This window comes from Quercus lobata, chromosome 6 (genome assembly GCF_001633185.2).
Source record: "Quercus lobata isolate SW786 chromosome 6, ValleyOak3.0 Primary Assembly, whole genome shotgun sequence".
Lineage (NCBI taxonomy): Eukaryota > Viridiplantae > Streptophyta > Magnoliopsida > Fagales > Fagaceae > Quercus > Quercus lobata.
In genome coordinates, this window is record NC_044909.1 from 14,080,406 (window position 1) to 14,104,737 (window position 24,332).

Here is a 24,332-nt window from a genome sequence, read left to right on the forward strand (position 1 = left end):
TATACCATTTTTTGCATGATGTTAAATGATATGTTGAGCACACATGACAGACACTTGACAAAAATTAATTTTAATAAATTTGCCTTATGAATGATGTCTTCTTTTTAAAGAAAAAAACAGATTTGTCTTGGAAATTAAAAAAAAATAAGACTTGGTTTGTAAAAACAATTTTAAAAAAAATCATATCTATTTTGTGAATTAAAATAATAAGACTTTGTTAAAAAGAATCAGATCTATTTTTGTGTAGAGTTAAAAAAAAAAAAGATTTTATCAAGAAAAATTAGATTTGTTGTTGGAAACAAAATGAGATTTTGAAAAGAATCAGATTTGTTTTGTGTAAAGTAAAAAAATGATTTTTGGTTTGTGAAAAACTGAATTTGTTGTTGGAAACAAAATAAAAATGACTTTTGAAGGAGGATTCACATTCATGAGACAAATTTATTATGCATGCATCACATAAAAATAAAAAACTTCAACCTAACTTTCAACCACTTCTTTTGAATTTCAAAATCTGCAACTTTATAACAAAGAAAACTTTTTCAAAAAAATCAGATCTATATTTAATGAAAATACAAATCAGATTTGAATTTAGAAAAAAATCAGATTTGTATTTAATGAAAATACAGATCAGTTTTGAGTTTTGAAAAAAATTAGATCTGAAAATACAGATTAGTTTTGTTTAGAAAAAAAAAAAAATCAGATCTGAAAATACAGATCAATTTTGTTTTGAAAAAAATTAGATTTGAAAATACAAATCAATTTTTTTTATATATAAAAAAGATTTAATAGGCATTAGAAGATTTTGAAATTTAAGAAAAAGAATTACAATAAACAATCATCTAAAGAACATGCAAAGAAAATTCTAGCAAAGTATCTAAGCATGACAATTATATATTAAGAACAAGACATCATAAAACATACCATACATATTCATACATCATACTAATTAATGGAAAAAGAAAAGAAAGAAAAAAACAGAATACCTCTTGCATGAGCGTGCTCTTCTAATGAATGAATATTTTAGAAATCAAAGAAGTTTGTTCACCTCTTTGAGGTCTAAAATACCTTACAAAGAAGAAGTTCCTAAATCAAAAGCCTCTAGAACGTCATTAACGTAAGGGGAATTGAAAAGTAAGAAAAGAAGAGCCCCTAATTCTGATTTGTTTCCTCTATTTATAGAGGTTGGGATGCTAAACGAGATCAGATACGAATTGTAACACGTCCTTATCTCTAAAAAGTTGAAAAAGATAAGCTTTATCTTAATCGAGAAGTCATTGAGCTAGGCTGCAAATTTGGGCTAATCAGCACTCCAAGAGTGTCGAATGGTCCTCTTAGGTGCTAGGTCCAAGTTTGAGTTTTGGTCCAATTTGGACTCCTTTTTTGAGGATTTTTTAGCCGAGAATCATACCTAGATGCATTTTTAATCTTTATTCTAAAAATTAATCCCTTTTTCTTGATATTCAGGTCTTTAAAGTGATAATTATCTTGTAAATAAATATTCCAAAAAAGACTTGATTATCCACAACTTCTTTGTTATCTGATTATCCACTTTATTCCCATGCAAGCAGGCCTATTTTTGACACTAACCAATAACCAATCACAAAATTATTTAATTAATTTTAATTATCTAACCAATTTGAATTAATCATGCGTGATTGGCTCCACTCAAACAAAATGCATGCAGATCGTGAAAACTTAATCATATGATATCTTTCAATTCGTCAATCCGATTAGGAAATCAGACATACCGTCGCGACCGTTAGAATCTCAAGATCATTTTTATGATATGCAATGAATGAATTAATGCATGTAATGCAATTCTAAATTTTGGGGTATATAAATGGTTACTCTAGTCATCTTCCTAGATTAAATTATGGGTGCAAAATCGAGTGTCTACACATACACAACGTGAGTTACGAATTTATATATATTTATTAAGAGAGATTTTTTTTCAATTTAACTATTTTATTCCTTATCTTCTTTGTTTCTTTCTTTCCAAAATTTCTTTTAACTATTTTTCAAATTATATTTTTATCCTTATTATTTTTGAAAGAGAAAATCAATTTGAACTAAATATAAACAGTAAGGATAATCTTGATAATAATGAACAGTAGATTTATATATACAAATTATACGTTGTTAAATCAGGGGCGGAACCAGGGGATCAAGATGGTCAATTGCCCCCTTGACCCACTAAAAAAAATCAAGGGTCACACTACTCTGAGTAAATTTACATTGCTCTTTGTACAAAGTACACACTAAGTTGAGGGCTCTTTGGGGTGGACAGCTTTCGCTCAGAGTCACAAGTAATAAGAGCAATAGCATTGCTTGGCTGTTAACTATCTAAAGGAGTAAAACATAAACCTAAGAGTGACAAATAAGGAAATGAGAGAAAAACGGTAAAACCATTTTTGCCTTTTGGGTGTCCCCACTTTAGATCTCATATTATTAATTTATTAATTTTTTTCCTTTTCAATACTCATTTTAAATGATAATTATAATTAATACACTATTATGTCTTTTATATTGATCTCAAATACTATATGTACGTGTGTGTGTGTGTGTGTGTGTGTGTGTGTGTGTGTGTGTGTGTGTAAGTGCATGCGCTTGCATACATGTATATAGTTGTATATACATGTTGCCCCCCTGGAGTCAAATCCTGGCTCCGCCATTGTGTTAAATACAATTATATACCTAAACCATGGGACCATTTCCAATATGTCCACCTAGACTATAAATATACAATTAATATATGATTTGAGATTAATTTTTAATTTCTATCATACATAAAAAGTTATGTTAAGATTGACAAATGAGTACACTAATCTATCAAAATTAGTAGATTTGTTAATATAAATGTTCAAAATATGTTTGAATTAGTCCAATATAAAAAAATTGAAAATATTATTCTAATTGGTTGGAATTGGATATTGCAATTCTTTTATATATACAATAAAATTTTAACTTATAAAATTCATTCCATGATAATTGATCTTTATCAACCGAACATCAATGGATTTCTTTTTCAGATATACACAAGATTTAATCCTAGCTTGTTTATTTGATAACAAGAAATTTTACTAGTTATGTTAACTAAATCCTATTTAGCAAAAAAAAAAAAGGGTTAATTAGAAGCTAAATATATTGCAAATTAATGTCATAAATAATTAAATTGTTTAATTATATGAGACTATTTATAAATAAACTAATGAGACATTATCATAGTCTTTGAGATGCATTGTATATGATTTATGTGATTTAGTCACAGAAGATATATATCACAAGTTTCTTGTAAACTCAAAACGTAGTTCGTAGTCGGTGATGAAATTGGACATTTCATCTGCGAAGACTATAACACATCAACTAAGATGGTTTGTCTTAATCATGGAAGTGGAGACTTCTAGTTGATGTGTCTTAAGTGTTAATACACATTGAACAGGACTGCTGTGAGATTAATTATTCAATCAACAATTGTCACCTGAATGATTAATCTCACGACTTCTAATTTCATAGACTCTCAATCTTGAGAGGATAGTGAACTCGATCATGAAATGTAGGTTACTTTGATATATCAGAAATGAGATCTAATATTGACGGTCAAAACCTCAGTATGTTGGATAACCACACATAGTGTCGAGGGAAAACATATTCTCAAGATGGAATTCATAATCTCTTTTTATAGAGACACGAAGTATCCCATTGAGATAAGTTTAATGGGAACTAGTTATTCAGGGCGCCCACTTTAGTAAGGAGTTACTGAAATTTATATTTATTGAAATCGGATTTTAATAAATATGAATAACTAAAAGATTAAACTGGATACTCAAGGATAAAATAGTTGTTTACAAAGTGGCAGTTCATTATGAATTTGTTCACTATGGGTATTTCATGGAGGGGTCAAATGATATCATTAGAGTCTTGGGATATAATTTATTAATAAGGCCTAGAGTACAATTATATTTATATAATGATATTAAATATAATTAATGGTAACTTTGGACTTGTCAAGAGTTGACAGATAAGCCCAAACCCCATTGGAGCTAGAGTCTCATTTGCTCCCTTTGGTCCCATCTCAAGCTACAAACTAAAACCCAATTGGGCAAGTCCAAAAGGCTAGCCCAATTAGATAATCAGTTTTTATTTAATAAAAGTTATTAAATAAAGTAACTACTAAGGTAGTTAGAATGTACGTATGATGAAAAAAAAAGGTTTTTCTCTACAAGGAGAAGAAGAAGAACTTTCTTTGAAAATCAACGTGCATAAAGACTGATTGAAAGACCACTCTTCTCGGGCACCATGTGGAATTGGGATGTTGATTAGGGGTATTCTCAAGTCTTGTTTTTTAATTTCACTACATCAAGGTATGCTTTATATTTTTTACATATTATCTCTCATGAATGAAGTAGATTTGTGTTTGTTGCTTTCGCTATGTGTTTTGTATACGATGCAAAACCAGATTTTTCAACAGTATATACATGTTGCCCCCCTAGAGTCAAATCTTGGCTCTGCCATTATGTTAAATACAATTATATACCTAAACCATGGGACCATTTCCAATATGTCCACCTAGACTATAAATATACAATTAATATAAGATTTGAGATTAATTTTTAATTTCTATCCTACATAAAAAGTTATGTTAAGATTGACAAATGAGTGCACTAATCTATCAAAATTAGTAGATTTGTTAATATAAATGTTCAAAATATGTATGAATTAGTCCAATATAAAAAAATTGAAAAAATTATTCTAATTGGTTGGAATTGGATATTGCAATTCTTTTATATATACAACAAGATTTTAACTTGTAAAATTCATTCCATGATAACTGATCTTTATCAACCGAACATCAATGGATTTCTTTTTCAGATATACACAAGATTTAATCCTAACTTGTTAATTTGATAACAAAAAATTTTACTAGTTATGTTAACTAAATCCTATTTAGCAAAAAAAAGGGGGTTAATTAGAAGCTAAATATATTGCAAATTAATGTTGATTGAAAAGTTTTACTATAATTTAAGAAGTACACTTAAAAAAAAAGGAACCCCTAATACGTTTTAGTGATTGATTGATTTTTGGAACTCACTTGAAGGGTTGGATGAACACTTTTAGGTTGTGCATTGTAAATATCTACATCATCATGAATGAAATCATGAATAGCTGCAATTGACTTTCTTCTACATGTATATATAAATCAAGTATGATGGCATTTGAACTTTTGGAAATGCTCAAGCCGTGTTGGATTTGTAGAGAGGTCTATCTTGTGCAGGGCAGTAGTAGAGTAGGAGAATTTGTGACCTGTCCCAACAAATAAAATGCTTTTTAGCTACTTAACCCAATAAATAAAATGGTCCCAAACCCAAATATAAAGTGTACAAAAAGTCAGTATCATGAATATTTTATGTGCATTCCCTTGCATTTTACATTGAACCAGTCACCGACTTTTCCAACATTTCTTGGCAGATTAACTTAATTTGACCTTGGGCTTAGAGACTACCTTTTTTTGTTTTTTTTTTAATGTATTCCCATAATTTTATGCGAGGACTATAAGGAATCATGTATGTGGAGAGGCTTTATCTATAGTTTTTGAGTCCACAAAAGAATGTGAAACCAATAAAGACCAAATCAATCAAAAGCAGATTCATATAGCCTTTTTATTTGCCCATTTCTTTCACGGGTGATGATGGATTTCCCTTTTTCAAGAATCATGTTTCACAATGGCATTAGAGAATAAAAAAATGGAAATGTCTTTTTCTTGGCAGAGGGTTTGTGTGACTAAAATCCAGAGTCAACATTTAGTTTTATGCGGGACCAAAGACCCATATAGTAACTAAGAACATATATAAGGGCCAAAATGGCCCATTAGCATTAATTTTTGAAATATTTAGCAACAGAGCACTGTTTCAGAAATAATTAGGGAAATACCACTTTTTCGGGTCCTATAGCGGCGTTTTCCTGCAAAATTTTTTTATAAGTCCCATAACAGGTTCAAGGGGTCCTATAGTGGCGTTTTTAAGCCCTATAGTGACGTTTTTGGGCCCTATAGCGGCGTTTTCCTGCAAAATTTTTTTATAAGTCCCCATAACAGTTCAAGCGGCCCTATAGTGGCGTTTTAAGCCCTATAGTGACGTTTTTGAGCCCTATAGCGGCGTTTTCCTGCAAAAATTTTTTATAAGTCCCCATAACAGGTTCAAGGGGCCCTATAGTGACGTTTTCGAGCCCTATAGCGGCGTTTTCGGAAAAAGTGGTACTTCCCTAATTATTTCCGAAACAGTGCTCTATTGCTAAATATTTCAAAAATTAATGCTAATGGGCCATTTTGGCCCATATATAAGCCCATATTGCTTAGGCCCATACTAACTACTTACCCATAGTAGTTAGAGAATTTATGGAGTAAAAATAAATTTATAATATTTTTATAATAAATCTTAAATGACATACTATTACCGGTTATAATTTGGGCTCATCACTAACTTAATTTTTTTTAACTACCAATAATAATTTACAACTTAATATTTGTTGTAAAAATATTATAAACCTATAATTTTTTATTTTTTTTATTTTTTTATATTAAAAGAAGGCATGGTACATCGAATATACATAATAATTTATGCCATTATAGTGTGAAAAAAAGGAGTTTGCGATTATAGTATGTAAAATTTCTGTCATAGCCAGATTCTTTGAACCTGGATTGTATAAATATATAAACTATTATCCTATTTTTGCCATTGGGCTTAATAAAATTGGAGGGAAAAGAATAGGCTTCCCCCACTAGGGTTTTAAAATAGATTTTTTTTTAGTTATATTTAAAATTATTTTTAAAGTAGTAATAGCTCTATCATGAGTGATAAACAAATTGATTGTGCATTTGGCATGGACAATGGACACGTGCAAATAATGATGATAAAAAGGATATCAACTTGGTTTTGGTCATCACCCGATGCTTAAGCTATAGTAAATATTTTATTATAGGAGAGAAGATGTTACTAGTAGTAATTTGAATGCATAACTTCATTCTCCTCTTTCCATCCCTTTTATAAATAATTTTTATGGCACTTTAGAGGATTTTTTTTTTTTTTTTTTAATCTTTACTAGTATAGTTAATAGGGGACTATTATCATAAGTTGGACAAAACTTAGGTACAATACCTTAGGTGCAGTTCCTTAGGTTCATCTCTTAAGATTTTGACATGTGAATACTTAACTAGAAAATAAAGTTTCATCCATGAAAAAAAATTCACATGGCATAATCTTAAAAGGGGAAACTAACAAATTGCACTTAAATACTGTACCTAAGTCTTACCCTCATAAGTTATGCTTATAACTTATAATTAATAATGTGATTAATAAACGGATTGCTCAGTTTCTGAGTAGGCTAAGTCAAGGTCATTCTCAACTTTTATGGATTTTCCCAAGATAATTTTTTTTTAGAGAGTTTCAACCTATGGCGTCTGCTTCTGATGATTGTTTTTTGTCATCAGACCAAGACACCAATCAGTTTTTGGTGTAGGTAGAGATTGAACCCCAGATCTCTTATTCAACCATCAGAGATTTTACCAATTGAGCTAACTGGAACCCACCAAGATAACTTATTTTGGGGTAATTATTAAGTACTCCCGAGTACCATAAATGCATATTCCTCCCTCTCACATAAATAGGGGTCCCACTAATTAAATTTATGGTAAGACCCACAATTCATATGAGATGAGAGAGTATGTATTTATGGTACTTCCGGAGTATTCAATAATTTTCTGTTATTTTGGATGCCTAACAGTTGAATTATGTATCATGGTAATAAATATGATTGAGTTGAGAAGATGGTATGAAGTTTTTATTTATTTATTTATTTATTTATAATTTAATAGTTATAAAAAGAAAGAAAGTCAAACATAAATGTTTCCGTTGAAACCACTAAGAAGTGTTAATAAGTTAAACTATAACTTATTCCTCAAAAAAAAAAAAAAAAAAAAAAGAAAAAAGGTTAAACTATAACCTATAAGGCTTTTCGCGGTAGATGACTTAATAAGTTCCTATTCTTCTGAATTTAGATGCTATCAAGATTGCCATCCGTTTTTTAAGTTATCCACTTTTATACCCTATATAAACGTTTGACTCATTAAAGTCACTGAAAATATATTGGTAATTCAATTTAGGTGCTACAAATTTACAATACAAATGGTATGGATTATTTACATACCATTTGGTTCTTGAGGGAGCCTTGGGCTTTAAAATATACATCCCAATGAATGCCACTTACCAAGTCTAAAGGCCCACTAAAGCTCAGCCCAAAGATCCAAATACCATGCCTATGAACCCTCAAGGTAATAAAGGAGGATGGGGTATGAGATTGGGGTAGATGTTATGTAGCCCAACCATCAAACCCCTCTCAAACAAAAGTCTTATTAAAATTATAAAAAATTATAAAAATTATTAAAAAAAAAAACCAATTATTTAAAGAAAAAAAAAAAGAATAAATTGCAATATGAATTTTGAAAATTTTACACATATAACTCAATTTTTAAATGAGTCTCATAATTATTGCTTCTTGGTGTGCTTGATTAGGCTTATTCAGAGACAGATATACTTTAGTACATGAAGATGAGGATTTAGCATAAAAAAATAGTTTCATTAATTTTAATATGGAGTTATATTAAAAGGGGCAATAATTGTGCCAAGTGGGACATTTCCAAATGCCAACCAATTCCAGCAAAGAAGCACCTTAAATGAAATTGAAGTTCACATTAGGTCACTCCAATGGCTGAAAAAAGAGAAAAAGCTTTTGGCTTCCAGCTATCTTCCTTTTATAGCTTTCTCAGGGTGTCCCATGTCCATCACTGTCAAATTCCTCGCTGCATTCTAATGAGCAATTTTAAATAATAATTTAATAACCCAATATTTATTTATTTGCTACAAATACAATACATGGTCTCTATTTTTATTTTTCAGTTTACAATGTATTGTCTAATTTTGTGATGAACTCTAATTAGATCATCTAGAAGAAAAAAAATAAATAAATAAGAGTCATATGATACATTTAAGGGCAAACAGTATTCTTTAAATAAAAAGTGCCCACCCAAGAAAGGAATAGGTGGGTAATAAAGAAAGTAAAGGACTAATTAGTACAATAAAACGTTTTTACTTTCTTTTTTTCTTTTTGTGAGAATCAAACGTTTTACTAGTTTTTTTTTTTTTTTTTTTTGAGAATCAAACGTTTTACTAGCTGAAATAGGTTTTGGTCCATAGGGATCGGAGTTAAAAACTTATTGTGAGAAAAATTAATAATTAAAAATTAAAAAAATAAAATTCTAAGCCAACCTTCATAGGCTACTCACATTTTTTTTTTTTTTTAATTTAAATAGTTATGAAACCAATCTCAAGTCAAGCACACTTAGAGTTTGTTTGAATACCACTTATTTTGCTAAAAACTGAAAACTTATTATTGAAAACACTGTAATAAAATAATTTTTAAACTATGAATAGTGCCGTGAGACTCACGACTGACCTACTTATGCGTGGTTTTGAAGTTTGATTAGATCATGAACAATGCCATGAGACCCAGCCAAAAAAGCAAAACACCTAATAATCCTTAGGCAAACGCACGATTAGTGTGTGTTTGGATACCAATGAAAAATTAAAATTATTGTAAGGACACGATTTGTAACGACCTGTAATAACTTTGGGTTCGCACGTAAAAAGGCCCAAACAATATCATTTATAGAGCGTGGGTTTGAAAGGCTAGGCCTTGGTCACCAGACGGTGGTAGACAGTGGGTTTTTTGTGGTGGGCATATGTAATTAAAATCGTGTTCACTCTAGGAGTCTTTCTCTTGGAGGCGGGCTGGAAAGCTCTGGTTTTTGGCCATTTTTCCCAGCCCCCCTCCCCGGATAGCTTCTTTTTCCTTTTATACTAGCCTGTATCCCTTATCCAACGTTCACGTGTGGGGTTCGATTTTCCAGGACTGATACTTGTCCCATCAGCCCATACCCAGAGTGGTTGGGGGTGGTTGTAAAAAGTTGAAGAGTATGGCTCTGTCAGGTGCAGAGTATTGAATGGCAGTTGTACGGCACCAAGACCTTAGGCCCATACAGACCCCGGGCCCTGCCCCAATTGTACAGTGCGGTGATCCCAGGCCCATACAGGCCCTGGGCCTTGTCCCGTACTGGTTTTGGCCACAGGCCCAGCCGAAAGGTCCAGTCGTCCTACGCCATTCCCGGGGATTCATAAATAACAAACAGGTGTAGGGTATTAAGTTCCAAGGTGGGCTCGGTCAAACGTTTCCGGTCATGTACATGAGTCATTCCCGGGAAAATGTGGTATGCACGGGAGACGGTGCTGCCGAGCATTATCGGTCCAGATGGAATCAAGTTCCAAGATCATAAATGCAGCACCGCCCTCTCACCTAAACATCCACTTAAATCAAATGATATTGGACCTTCAATGGCACAAACGGTGGCTGTAATCATGATCTTCCCACTAACCTTGGCTATAAATAGAAGAAAGATGGGAGAAGAATGGGATTTTTTTTTGGGAGAGAAAAGAGTGAAAGAGTGAACATCAAACTGGGCGTTGCTTTGAGTCTCTGCCGAGAACGACCCATAGTAGGAAATCTTCAAGCCCACTACAAATAGATTGTGAGCCCATAATAATCCAAGGCCCATAGGCCTCGTACTTGGTTCTTACAATTGGCGCCCACCGTGGGGCTCTCCTACAAAGCTGTAGTTCGACTGGGACTCAAACGACGAGGATGTCTGAGGAGCGTGCACCAAGCGGCTCCATGGGATCTTCTCGGGGGTCAACATGGAGGGAGAGAAGGCAAAAAAGGCGGGAAGATAGGGAGCACTCAAGAAGGGAGGAAGGGTCCGGACAAGGAGAAGGATCGGCTCAGACACACTGGACGGTTTCGGACGTCTCGGCGCATCGGCGGCAAGAGAGTCAGCGTGCTTGTTTTGTGACCGGGCTACCTGGGATATCTTTACCGTTCCAAACTGACTGATAATCTGCTTTGCCGCGCCGAGATAAGCTTTCATTCTGGGGTCCCGAGCTTCGAAGTCCCCAGTGATCTGATAAACCACCAGTCGAGAATCAGAGTAGATCTCTATGTCCTTTGCGCCCAGATGTAATACTGCCCTCAATCCGGCCAACATGGCTTCGTATTCGGCTTCGTTGTTCGAGGCTTTGAACCCCAGTCTGAGGGAGTGTTCCAGTCGTATACCCTCCGGGGTGACAATGACAATACCGGCCCCGGCCCCCATAGCATTCGATGCACCGTCCACAAATAACCTCCATGGGCGAATCTCCGTACTACAGATTATTTTGCCTTCATCCTTGGGTGTAAACTCTGCGATGAAGTCGGCCAGAACCTGTCCCTTCACCGAGCTTCTAGGCCGGTATCTTATGTCAAACGATCCCAACCGAGTCCCCCACTTGGCAATCCGCCCTGTGAAGTCTGATCTCTTCAATAGTGACTGCAATGGATACTCGGTGAGGACGAACACTGTGTGTGCCTGGAAGTAATGTGGCAACTTTCTCGTTGCGTGCACCAGAGCCAAAACTAACTTCTCGAGAGGCAGGTACCTTGTCTCGGCATCGACCAAGGTTTTGCTCACGTAATACACCGGCATCTGCACTCCCCGGTCCCTTAGCAACACAGCACTTACCGCATGGTCGGTGACAGCGAGATACATAAACAGATCCTCTCCGGGATCCGGGGCCGTCAACCTCGGCGCCTTTGCCAAATATTCCTTTAGCTCTCGAAAGGCTTCATCGCAGCTCTCGTCCCATAGAAACCCCTTCCACTTTTTCAGAAGCTGATAAAAGGGCCGGCAACGGTCGGCAGACTTGGAGATGAATCTGTTCAGGGCCGCTAGCATTCCAGTGAGCACTTGCACCTCTTTGGGATTGCTTGGTGGTTTGAGGCGGTTCACGGCTTCTATCTGGTCGGGGTTGGCTTCTATACCCCGAGTAGAGATCAGATACCCCAGGAACTTACCAGCCCCCACTCCGAAAGTGCACTTTTCGGCATTCAAGCGCAATTTATACCGACGTAGTATCTCAAACACTCCCCGGAGATCTTCGGTGTGCTGCGACTCAATTCTGCTTTTCACCACCATATCATCGATATAAACTTCAACCGTGCATCCAATTTTTTCTCGGAACATTCTCGTCATCATTCTCTGATACGTAGCCCCGGCGTTCTTTAGTCCGAACGGCATGACCTCGTAGTGATAATTCGCATTCGGGGAGATAAATGCAGTCTTTTCTCGGTCTTCGGGCGCCAAGGCAATTTGGTGGTAGCCCTGGAAGGCATCCAGGAAGCTCATCCTCGGATGCCCGTACGTTGCATCTACTAGCTGGTCAATCTTGGGCATCGGGAATGGGTCCTTGGGACATGCCTTGTTCAAGTCTGTGAAATCCACACAAACTCTCCATTTCCCGTTCTTCTTCTTTACCACGACAGTGTTTGCCAACCACTTCGGGAAGAATATCTCCTTTATGGCTCCGGCATCCTTCAGCCGCTGTACCTCCAGGTTTACTGCCTCGACGTGTTCCCTCGACGCTCTTCTCGGTTTCTGCTTCTTTGGGGGGAATAACGGATCCACATTGAGTCTGTGGACAATGAACTCGGGATCTACGCCGGGCACTTCATACGGGCTCCACGCAAAAACGTCCACGTTTTGCAATAAGAACAGCAACATATCTACCCTTTCCCGGTCGTTCATGCTTGTACCTATCTGGAAATACTTGTCAGCATCTGGGAGAATCCTTACCTTCAGCACCTCCTCGGCCACGTCCGCCCCAGCTTCCCCCTGGGGTTTCTGTAATTGCTATGAATTTTCTTTCTCGTTCTCCTCAGTTCGACCGAGCTGTTCGTTCTCCCACCGGACCGCGGCGACGAGGCACTGCCTCGCCACCTGCTGATTCCCCCTTACCACGGCAACTCCATTCTCGGTAGGAAATTTCACTTTTACGTGAAGGGTGGACGGGACAGCCCCCATTGCGTGAATCCACGGCCTTCCCAGGATTGCGGTGTATGGTGCGAATGATCGGACCACTATAAATGTAACTATAACTGTCTTGCCTTCCATGTTCACTGGGAGAGAGATCTGCCCCTCGGGAATTACAACCCTCCCATCAAACGAGACCAACGGCGTGTCATACTTCGCCAAATCCTGGGTCTTTAACCCTAGCCCTTCAAAGAGATCCGGGTACATGACGTCGGCTCCGCTTCCTTGATCAATCATCACCCTCTTTACCAGGAATCCGCCTATCCGGGCTGTCACCACCAAAGCATCGTCGTGGGGTTGGACCGTCCCCTCGAAATCATCTTCTCCGAACGAGATGGTCGGCCGTCCACCTTTTTTCTTCTTTTTGGATGATTCTCCTTCCGCGCAGGCTACTGTCAGTATCCTTTTAGCCGCTGCTGCCCTTCTTGGTGCGGCATGGATGACTTCGATTACCCCCAGGGGTGGTGGAAGGGGATTCCTTTTCTGTTGGGATCCCTGCCCGGTTTCTCGGTTAACGGAATCTGTTACAAACTCTTTTAAGTACCCGGCCCTTGCTAGCTGTCCGAGATGATCTTTTAATACCCGGCACTGTTCAGTCGTGTGCCCCTTGTCTCTGTGATAGGTGCAGTATAAGTTTTGGTTCCTCCGAGATGGGTCGCCCCCCATTTTGTTCGGCCACCTGAAGAATGGCTCGTCTTTGATCCGTTCCAGGATCTTGTGAACTGGCTCTTTAAACACCACATTGACCCCGTCGATCTGCCCCTCTGGTCCCTGCATTCTGAAGTCTCGTTTCGGTTTTGCCGGCAAAACGTTTTGCCGAGATCTCCCCACTAACGGAGCTTTCCCCCTGCTTTGCAACCGGTCATCTTCCAGGCGTTTGTACTCCTCTATGCGTCTCATCAGTTGCCTCATGTCCTCGGGGGGTCTTCTCGTCAGTGACTCCCGTAATTCAGAATCCTCAGGGAGCCCCATTCTGAAGGTGCTTGCCGCAATTTTCTCATTTCCTCCACCAATCTCGTTATAGAGTTCCCAGTATCGGCTGGCATAACTCCGAAGGGTTTCCCCAACCCTCATCTTCATGGAAAGTAGTGCGTCAACCGGCTGTTGCACCCGGCTACATGTCACGAACCTGCTGCCGAATTCCTGAATCAGCTCGGCAAAGCTGTGTATGGAGCCCTTCCGCAAACCATTGAACCATCTTAGTGCCGTGGAACCGAGACTAGAGGGAAAAACCTTACACATTAATGCATCGTTGTGCGCATGCAAAGACATCATGTGGATGTAATGGCTAACATGCTCCACAGCAGTAAAGGCAACTTTCCCTTTGTCCTTGGTCGTTATACTGTCCAGTGCACCTGTCTTTATTGACCTAGATATTTTAGATTTTTTTCCCAAACTGTTTCTATACCATTTTGCCCTTTCTTCCAGGGAGACCTTGGATATGCCGAGGACAGAATCGTCCTCGGCTATATCTCAAGACTTATTTGGACTTTTATTTCCTATCCCCGGCTATAACCTTCCTCGGCTCGGGCTTTAGGCCCCAACGTAAAAAATGGGCCAGGGTCACAAATTATTGGACCCCACAATTTTACTACTCACTTATTTTTACTACTATACATGGGTTCCACTGCACTTTTTGGTACTATTCATGACCCCGCTTTACTAATTCAACTAACTTTTACCTTTAATTACAGTATTTTTAGTAATAAGTTTTTAGTTTCAGCAAAATAAGCGGTTATTTTGCTAAAAACTGAAAACTGAAAACACTATAGTAAAATAATTTTTGAATATGTAAATAATGTCATAGGATCTATTTTTAATGAAAATTTTGTTGAAAAAAGAGATTTGTGGCTCCCGTGAACAGTACACGGGACCCCCTGGAACTCAGTTAACGTTCTTCTAAAGAAAAAAAAAAGGTGAAACACTAGACGTAGATGCAAACGCAGTATCGAAATGGATACTAAGTATGCATTTGGATTTGAATGAAACTTATAAATTATTTTACTATTCAGTTTATTTTTGCTACTATTCATGAATCCCACTGCACTTTTTGAAACTATTCATAAACTCCACTGTACTATTTCAACTAAATTTTACATTTATTTATAGCACTTTTAGCAATAAGTTTTCAATTTCAACAAAATAAATGGTATTCAAACAAACCCTTCTAAATTCTAAATGAAATTTGTACGTGTTAAAACTTAGAATAATTGACTTTGATTTTTGACTAATATATTCAAAATTGAATTAATATATTATTTTTCGAATCAAACGTTAGGTTGATTGTGTAACAACTAATCCCAAGTCATACTCATACGGTGTTCATATCATGCTGAAAGGTCAAAGATATTTTTAAAACACAAAGTATTGTATAGGAAGATATTTTTAAAGAGTGAGGTTATACCTTTTTTTTTTTCCATAAATATTGACACGCTTGCAATAATATTACTTTCACTTTTGTCTATTACTAATACTATTTTTATTGTATCAATCACAATAAATCCACATCAACAGTTATAAAAATTATTATGTCAATTATTCAACTCAACGCACTTGAAATACAATGACATATTATTTTCGGAAAATTTTTAGGTACTTTCAGAATATAGATAAATGATGCTCATTTCTCACATATTTAATAATTGATTTCACCATAAATTTAATGAGTGGATCCTACCATGAATGTAAGAAAAAAAAAAACATCATTTTTCATGCTCTAAGATTACCTAAATATTACTTGTTATTTTCTCATTGCACATAAACGACCCCTTCAACCAATTGAATTTATGTTAATGTACAGTCTAAGAATAAATAATTTTCCTATATATATATTTTTTTGCTGAGAAGAATAAATAGTTTTCGTAGAATATTTAATGTAAGAATTAAATACTTTTCCTTTTTAGCTAGGAGAATTTAATACTATTCTACACAATAAATAATTTTCTAGAACAAATAATTTAAACTAGTATTCTACACTAAATAATTTTCTAAAATAAATAATTTAATACTTTTTTTTATCCGCATAAATAAATAATTTAATACTATTCTACACTACTATTCTAGAATAAATAATTTTATTGGTATTAAATTCTCCTAGCGAAAAAAAAAAAGTATTTAATTCTCACATTAAATATTAGTACAAGTTTAAAACGTCCTTTAAGACGCTTATTATGACAAAGAAATTGCCAGAACCGCAAAGACCGGGGTGACAATACAAAGCAGAACAGAACTGCCTTAAAAAAAAAAAAAAAAACAGAACTGCTCACTTTGCAAATTTCCAATCTTTAAAGTTCAAACACTAGTCAAAAAAGAAAGAGAGGAAAACATAGGACAAGAGCACCCATCACTTTCAATTTCCATGCAAGTGTAAATTCAATCTCACTCCTGTCTTTGCATCTTTAGCCGGCTTTATTTTATCACTTTCTATTACATATTTTACTTTACAGTATATACTGAGAATTTTGAGTAACATTTATAAAGGATTTTAGTGAATAGTGAATACAACTTTCAAGCATATCTGCTTATACTCCAAAGAAGGTGAGTCTTTTTGTTGACTGTAGATTTCTGGGTCTATGTTGAATTTTTCCTCAAAGCCCTTTAATTTGTGTTACCCATCACTTCTTTTTCAGTTCTTGGAACTATGTTTCATTTGTATTTTGATCAGTTTGTGGTGTTTTTGTTTTTGGGGTCATTTCTCTTTTGATTGTGGAGGGGAAAAGTTCAGAATTTTATGTTATGTGGTTCTTGTATATAGCAAATGGATTTTGTGTGATGGCTCATAAAATCTTGCATTTGTATGTGTTAATTCTCTTGAGTGTAGTATAATGGGATGATTTGTTGTGGGTTGGTGTGTAGGTGTGAGTTTTATTGGTGTTTGCTGTTTGCTTGTACTATGCAGTTTCTTTTTGGCTTTTGAATTCAATTCATTTGGTAGATAGGGGATTAGGTGGGATATTAGGCATTGGCTTTGATTGATGATGGTGACATTAAGTACTTGCTTTTGCTATTTATCGCTAATCATGTCATCTCTACTTGCCTTAAATTTTTTTTATGTTTTCCATTAAAGTAATAACAAAGGGTATGACATCGAATAGAGCAGAACCGAAAAAAATAACCCTTACTAGTCTATAGAGGGTCCATACCCAACCCAAAATTTAGGGTTAAAGACTTGGTTGTGTTGTTGTTGTCGTCTGCCTTGTAGATTTTTTTTCTTTTTAATGAAAATAGGAACAACCACTTGATGAAAATACAAAAGAAGCCCTTTTTCTGGCCTAAGAAACTCATTCTATATGTCTATATGATGTGTATATGATCCTTGATTAAATCATGGGTGCAAAATCGAGTGTCTAAAATAACAAACTAGTAAGACTAGTTTTTTTATCCATTTCTATTTATGTCAATATCTTTGGTTAGAGAGCTATTGTCAAGTCACATCGAATTACCTTTTTTATTTAAAGTTGAGAATTTTTATGCCATTGAGGCTAACTGTGATAACCAGGGTAGCATATGATATCAGTTGTTGGACTGCTTTTCTAATCAATATTATATGCCATTATTTGCCACAATTCCCACACTTGCATAAGGGGATCATTTGTGTGTTTGAAAGAGATTAGAAAAGGTGTGGTCCTTTTGCTTTTGTTCTCAATTTTGAAATCAAAGTATCAGTGTTATTTTATTTCTCCCCTTTTGTTATTAATTTTCAATTTTTATTTTTGTTGCTGTTGTTCTTCTTCTATTTTCCCTTTTATGACAACCTAACAATCCACCACATAATAAGGTGCTTGTTTCTTTTTGGACCTGAGAATATATTATGTTTGGGCTCCAGGGTATGGAGCACCTATAGTAAAGTATTTATTTCATTATAGCAATACATCTCAAAACTGATTAAATTTTCTGTTGGAGCATTTACCTTTGAGGAATATTTTGTTTGAGATGCTTAAACTTGCTTGGTTTGGTTACTTATATTACATGTTTCTTTCCTTTGGATGCTCAGAAAAGAAAATTTGAGATCTTTTTTTAGGAGAAAGGACAATGAGCTGCTTTGGTTGTTGTGAAGAAAATGATATCCATAAAGCTGCTGATACTGGACCATTCATGGCAAATAATTCCGCAGGTGATTCTGTATTCCTAACCCATGCTTATTTTTTCCTTCTTTTGGTTGGACCAAGCTACTCCTTTACACTGGTTGAGGTTTTCTTTTTCTTTTTTTTCAAAAAAATTGGGCAGAAAATGTATAAGCATGGTTCCTTATTATCTGAGTTTGTAGTTGATATTCCTTAACTTCTGCCTTGAAATCAGCTAGAGAAACTTGTTTGTTGTTATTTTTTCTTTTATTTTAACCATGCTTGTTTTGTGTGATTTGTTTGTGCTGTCTCCTTGCTTGCATATTTACCAATCTTTTTTTGGGGGGAAGCTATACAACGTGTAATTATAGCTAGCCATTATCATGTGTTATCATTTTGTCTGTGCTTTTTTGTTGTGATTTGATTTCTAATCTGCCTTTAATGGCTGCTGATTTTGTTTCCATGAACCTAAGTCAACATGAATCATGCAGGAAATAATGGAGGATATGCTGCTAAAGAAGCTGTGCCAAAAGATAAACAGACTGTAACTATGCAACCTATTGCTGTCCCTGCCATTCCAGTAGAAGAGTTGAAGGATATAACGGATAATTTTGGTACAAAGGCTTTAATTGGCGAAGGCTCATATGGAAGAGTGTATCTTGGTGTCCTGAATGGTGGTCAGACTGCAGCCATTAAAAAGTTAGACTCAAGTAAACAACCTGATCAAGAATTTCTAGCAAAGGTACTACAAGAGTTCATTATGCTCATAACTGGTACTTTTCTCCTATCTGTCTTCTTTTTTGCTTAGAAAGTTGACATAAAACTTCACAGGTCTCCATGGTATCAAGACTAAAAAATGAAAATGTTGTCGAGCTTGTTGGTTATTGCGTTGATGGCTCTCTTCGTGTCCTTGCGTATGAATATGCACCCAATGGGTCTCTTCATGATATTCTTCATGGTAAGTAATATTTTATTCTTCTGTTTTTAAAAGAATGTGTATCCACCAATATAATTATTGATTGATGAATTTTTTCATTGTTTTCAAATTTCGGAATGGCTATAGAAATAAAGTTCTGTGTTTTTAGCCGAGTGATAGTCATTATATATATATATATATAACAAGAGAGGTTTACTGGTGAGTTTTAGAAAAGAAAGGAGTTCCTCTAATGTATATTAAGTTGATTAGGCATATGTAACTAGTGTGAGAACAAATGAAAGCATCACGAGTTTCTATTCACTATATGTTTGCATCAACGACCAACATTAAGTTTGTATCTCTTTGCACTAGTAATGGATGAGCTCACTAGATTGATTCAAGATGTAGTCCTTTGGCCTATGCTTTTTCCAAATGATAGAGTTTTAGCAGACGAAACCAGACATTAAGTTAATGTCAAGTTGGAAATTTGGAGAGATGTTTTAGAATCTAAAGGCTTTTTGCTAAGTAGACTAAGTAGGACTAAAACAGAGTACGCGAAATGTAAGTTTAGTAAAAGTGAAGGAGTTGTAAAGTTGATGGTTAAGAGAGTGAGAGAGAAATTTTGATATATTGGATCAATAATTTATAAGAATGGAGATATTAAATAAGATGTGAATCCATAAGAGTAGGATGGATGAAATGGAGAAGCGTGTTTGGAGTATTTCGTGATCATAGAATACCTATTAAGTTAAAAAGAAAATTTTATAAAACTGCTATAAGATTAGCTATGCCCTATGGTACTGATTTTTGGGGTGTGAAGTAGCAAAATGTTCATAAAATGAGTGTAATTGAAATGATAAATGTTAAGACGGACAAGTGGAAATAAAAGGAAAGATAGGATTCGAAACTATATGAAAAGATAGAATCCAAAATGAGAAAATCCCCATAAAGATAGGGGTGGCCTTTATTGATGAAAAGATGATGAGGTCTTGCTTGAGATGATTTGGTCATATGTAGGGTGTGTTTGAATACCGCTTATTTTGCTGAAACTGAAAAATTATTGTTAAAAGTATTGTAAATAAAAGTAAAAGTTAGTTGAAATAGTACAGTAGGGCTTATGAATAGTGTCAAAAAGTGCAATGGGGCCTATAAATAGTAACAAAAATAAGCTGAATAATGAAATAATTTTAATTTTTCCACCTAACCCAAACGCACACGTAGTATGAGGAAGATGAATGATTCAAGTAGAGAGATTGAAAAAAGGTAAAGGAAGATCTAAAATAACATTAATAGAAATAGTAAAAAAGTATATGCCAATTAAGGAGGTAACAGGGAGTATGACTTTGGATAGGATAGAAAAACATCTAAGGCTCTATGTTGAGGATTCATAGTCATCCCCAAAAATTTTGAGACTAAGGATTGGTTGTTGTTGTTGAATTTGTGTGTGTATAGCATTTTCTTATTGGTCGCCGAACTATTTATTTTATAATGGATAATAGTTATTGAACTCTTGTGGTTTTAGACTAATTTGAGAAAATGATTTAATTTGAGTTGACTCAAAGGACTCTTTGACCATGTTGTAAAATCCACTAAAGGAGAGTTAACATCTTTTGGTAGGGAGGCGGCAACTCATTAGTGTCAGAGTCAAATTTTGTGGGTGCCTATCTTTTAATGAATGAGTAACAAGATATCTTATAACATTTCTGATACAGAAAATGTTTTTCAATTTGTAAATACAGGACGAAAAGGTGTCAAAGGAGCACAGCCAGGCCCAGTTCTGTCATGGGCACAAAGAGTTAAAATTGCTGTTGGGGCAGCAAAAGGGCTTGAATATCTACATGAGAAGGCACAACCTCATATCATCCATCGTGATATCAAGTCCAGCAATATACTGCTTTTTGATGATGATGTTGCAAAGATTGCTGATTTTGATTTGTCAAATGAAGCCCCTGATAATGCAGCACGCCTTCATTCCACTCGTGTACTTGGCACCTTTGGTTATCATGCTCCAGAGTAAGATTTTCCTGGGTGTTTCAGATGGATGCTTCTCATCTTTTTGTGTTTGATTACAATGAAAAACATAATATAAAATCGCAGTCTTCATCTTATTGAACAAGGAGAAATAACGTGTTAATTTATTATGGGAAATGTTAACAGATGCCCTAAGAGCATTGGTTTAGGAAGCATTTTTAGAAACTTTTTATGGGAAGAGAAAAAAAATTAATTGTTTTGACGACTTTTTATATTTTCCATGAAAGTGATATCCAAACTTTTCTAAAATGATTTATTAACAATTGCCCTAAGGGCATTTGTTAACAAGGCCCATTTATTATAATGAAAGTACTGGAAAGAGGAAAAGAAAATGCTGGACAGGTCAAGAGTCAGTATGAACTCATTCAACCTAAGTAATAAATGGTCATTGTGGCTTACCGACTACTTCATTGGGCATGTTGTCTCACTTCTAATTGTCACTTTGAAGTAGACACCTTTTCAAAATACATCAAGCCTAAGTTTTCTGACTTTGAATGGCAGATATGCAATGACTGGGCAGCTGAGTTCAAAGAGTGATGTTTACAGTTTTGGTGTCGTCCTACTGGAACTCTTGACTGGTCGTAAACCTGTTGATCATACACTACCACGTGGACAGCAGAGCCTTGTGACATGGGTACTAAATCTTAGTTATGCTAGTAATTTATATCTGGTGCTTTTGCTCTTTTTTGTCTTGTTTTTGCTTGGAGAGAGAAAGATTTGCTAGGTTATAGACTTGCAGGTTTTATTCAACCTGATTCTTTTACAATTCTGGATTAATTTAGGCAACACCAAAACTCAGTGAAGATAAGGTGAAGCAATGTGTTGATGCTAGACTCAATGCGGAATACCCTTCCAAGGCAGTTGCAAAGGTAATCAAGGCTATATTCTGGAATTGCAAAATGCTAAACTACTGTTTGCTATTTGAATTTTTTGTATCTTAATTTGTAAATGAAAAAAAAAAAAAAACCTATTGGCATATTGCAACCCTTCTCTTTTTGTAATAGTTTAAGAATAACTGATCAAGTATGTTGAGTCACTCTCTGAAAAATTGTCTTCAATTTGGTGACAACTTGTAGTTGATTTCATACTTCACATTCTTTAGAAGTCACATTTTCCTTTTTGGTATATGCTGGAAACAGATGGCTGCTGTTGCTGCCTTGTGTGTGCAATATGAAGCTGATTTTCGGCCAAATATGAGCATTGTAGTTAAAGCTCTACAGCCTCTATTGAACCCTCGATCCGGTCCCCCAAGTGGAACACCGCAGCGCTTGTGAATTCTTTCTGACAACTTAATCTTCCTTGCAGGATATATTATTGAAATTTGTTTTGTAAACAGGGTGTTTTAGATCAGGGTGTTTTAGATCATGTACCTTTTAGTCATCAATAGCCTACCAGATTTATGTTTGTAATCTATGTAATCATTCTACAGACGTGATGATTTGATTGTTGAGAGCATTAGCATATTGAACTGCTATGGGTGACTTATTGCTCTATGGCTTTCTTTAGGAGTGCAATAGCATTAGCATATTTGTTTCAACTGTTGTGTATTTGATTCCCAAAAAAAACTGTTCTGTATTTTTGCTAGGCAGTTATGAAAATCTTGCTGCATCCTGTCCCTTTTTTTTGTTATTATTTTTTATTTTATTGAAGATAAAATTCTACTCTGGTCTAATCTAAGTGTATGTGTGTGAAGCTCTTTCTTGTAGATTTGAATCTTTGCTCTTGCGTCCCGTCCTATCCCACCTCACAAGAACTTATACTTATAGAGCGACCATCACACCAAGAGTGTGTGGTGGTTTCCCTATGCTTCTTAGTTCTTGTTTGATACGTTATTAAAATTTACTATTGGGGACAACATGCATGCTTATAAATGCTTAATGAGAAAGTGACATTTAGGATGGTGTGAAGTGAATCGAGTCAATTGACACACTCCTTAGTGTATTAAAATTATGGGTGTATGTGTTCATCTAATTCCTTCTTACACTTTCAAAACTATTAATAAGAGTGAAGTTGTAAATCTGAAATGATAAGATGAAAACGATATTGCGTGCAAACCTTGAGGTCCACTTCTCTCACTTGAATGATGAACATCAAACTTCTCCACTTGAGGGGATGGAGGACTAAAGATCCTAGCAGTTGCTTCAGATGGAGAAAAATGTTACTTTTAAATGTTTTTGTTGTTTGTTTTATCAACTGGAATACAAGAGAAACAAAGTAGATTGACCATTTTCAATGAAACGATCCATCGCAGCAACAGATCACCATCTTCTCCATTTTGAAGATAGTATATTTCAGAGTATAAATTAAATTTTACAAACCTAAATTTTTTTTTAATAAAATACCCTTCATTTCACCTGAAATAGATGAATGCTGATTCTGCCATGTGTGTTTTAAATATGCTACTTATAACAACTATGATGAAGGCATGGAAAGGAACATGATGTTCTAGCCGCCATTAGAATAATTCACATGCATGCATCTGTGCCACGAGCAAATGTGTTCTAGTTACTCTCCTGCTTCTCTTTTAACTTCATCAGAAAAAGCTTCACGAGCTAATTTCCTTCCAACGCAAAGGCCATGCTAAGCTTACACTGCCACCCAAATTTTGATTTAAGGCTTCTTCCTGTTGAGAAGTGATTTTTTTTTTTTGGCAATCATTTTATTATTATTATTTTAAATGTTATATCCACAATGCTTTCACAACATATCTTTAGTGGCAGATTGTTATTAACTATTATTAGTGGGTAAAAAAGCAAATTAAGTGGACAATTCAAATTAGAACTAATAATAATTTACCACCTATGATTTTGTGACTATAATTTATTGTAAAAATGTTATAGACAGCGCTTCTCTTTACTTTTTTTGATTGAAGAAAAAAGTACAGGTATACCAAATCACTCATGTAACAATTTATGAATAGATTCAATCATTCCAAAAAAAAAAAAAAAACTCAATGGATAAATATCATATGAGATGAGAGGTTTTTTTTTTTTTTTTTTTTTTTTTTTTTGAGAAAGATATCATATGAGAGGTTGATAGGACCAATTCTGACATGGCATTTCTCTCGTCTTAATATGCCTTACTCTCAAGAAATACGAGAAATACATCTTCAAGTGACAGTGTTTTTTTTTTGTTTCTCACAGTGTTTCCTCAAAACTTTCAATTAAAGGCTAATCACTGTTCGCGACGGGTGAGCCCATAGTAGGGTAAATCGCTGGCCCAGAGAGTTTTTTCAAAGTACTGTTGCCCGGACTTGAACAAGGAAACTTCTAGTCAAACCCAAGACAGTCACTTTGAGACCGAGTGCCCAACCACT

At 35.2% G+C, this 24,332-nt stretch overlaps 1 protein-coding gene across 7 annotated transcripts; it reads left to right on the plus strand.

The window, feature by feature from the left end:
• Positions 1-16,216: 16,216 nt before the first annotated feature.
• Positions 16,217-22,646, plus strand: LOC115950989 (pto-interacting protein 1). 7 transcript variants are annotated; one of them, XM_031068285.1, is made up of 8 exons: positions 16,217-16,366; positions 18,000-18,119; positions 18,543-18,811; positions 18,901-19,027; positions 20,725-20,998; positions 21,518-21,650; positions 21,799-21,885; positions 22,156-22,646. In XM_031068285.1, the coding sequence occupies exons 2-8, from the start codon at positions 18,038-18,040 to the stop codon at positions 22,288-22,290; spliced, it is 1,107 nt and encodes a 368-aa protein (XP_030924145.1). In that variant the 5' UTR covers positions 16,217-16,366; positions 18,000-18,037; the 3' UTR covers positions 22,291-22,646. The 7 variants fall into 7 exon arrangements, with proteins under 7 accessions (XP_030924145.1, XP_030924148.1, XP_030924143.1 ...); XM_031068288.1 differs by having other exon boundaries at positions 16,218-16,543; positions 18,561-18,811; XM_031068283.1 differs by having other exon boundaries at positions 16,218-16,372.
• The last annotated feature ends 1,686 nt before the right edge of the window (positions 22,647-24,332 follow it).

What these genes read in the sequence shown, in the direction of transcription:
- LOC115950989 (XM_031068285.1), top strand. Translation starts at nt 18,038, where the DNA reads ATGAGCTGCTTTGGTTGTTGTGAAGAAAATGATATCCATAAAGCTGCT. An exon ending in TTTGGTTATCATGCTCCAGA is followed by an intron (nt 20,999 to 21,517) that starts GTAAGATTTTCC and finishes TTTGAATGGCAG; the next exon opens with ATATGCAATGACTGGGCAGC. An exon ending in AGCAGAGCCTTGTGACATGG is followed by an intron (nt 21,651 to 21,798) that starts GTACTAAATCTT and finishes GGATTAATTTAG; the next exon opens with GCAACACCAAAACTCAGTGA.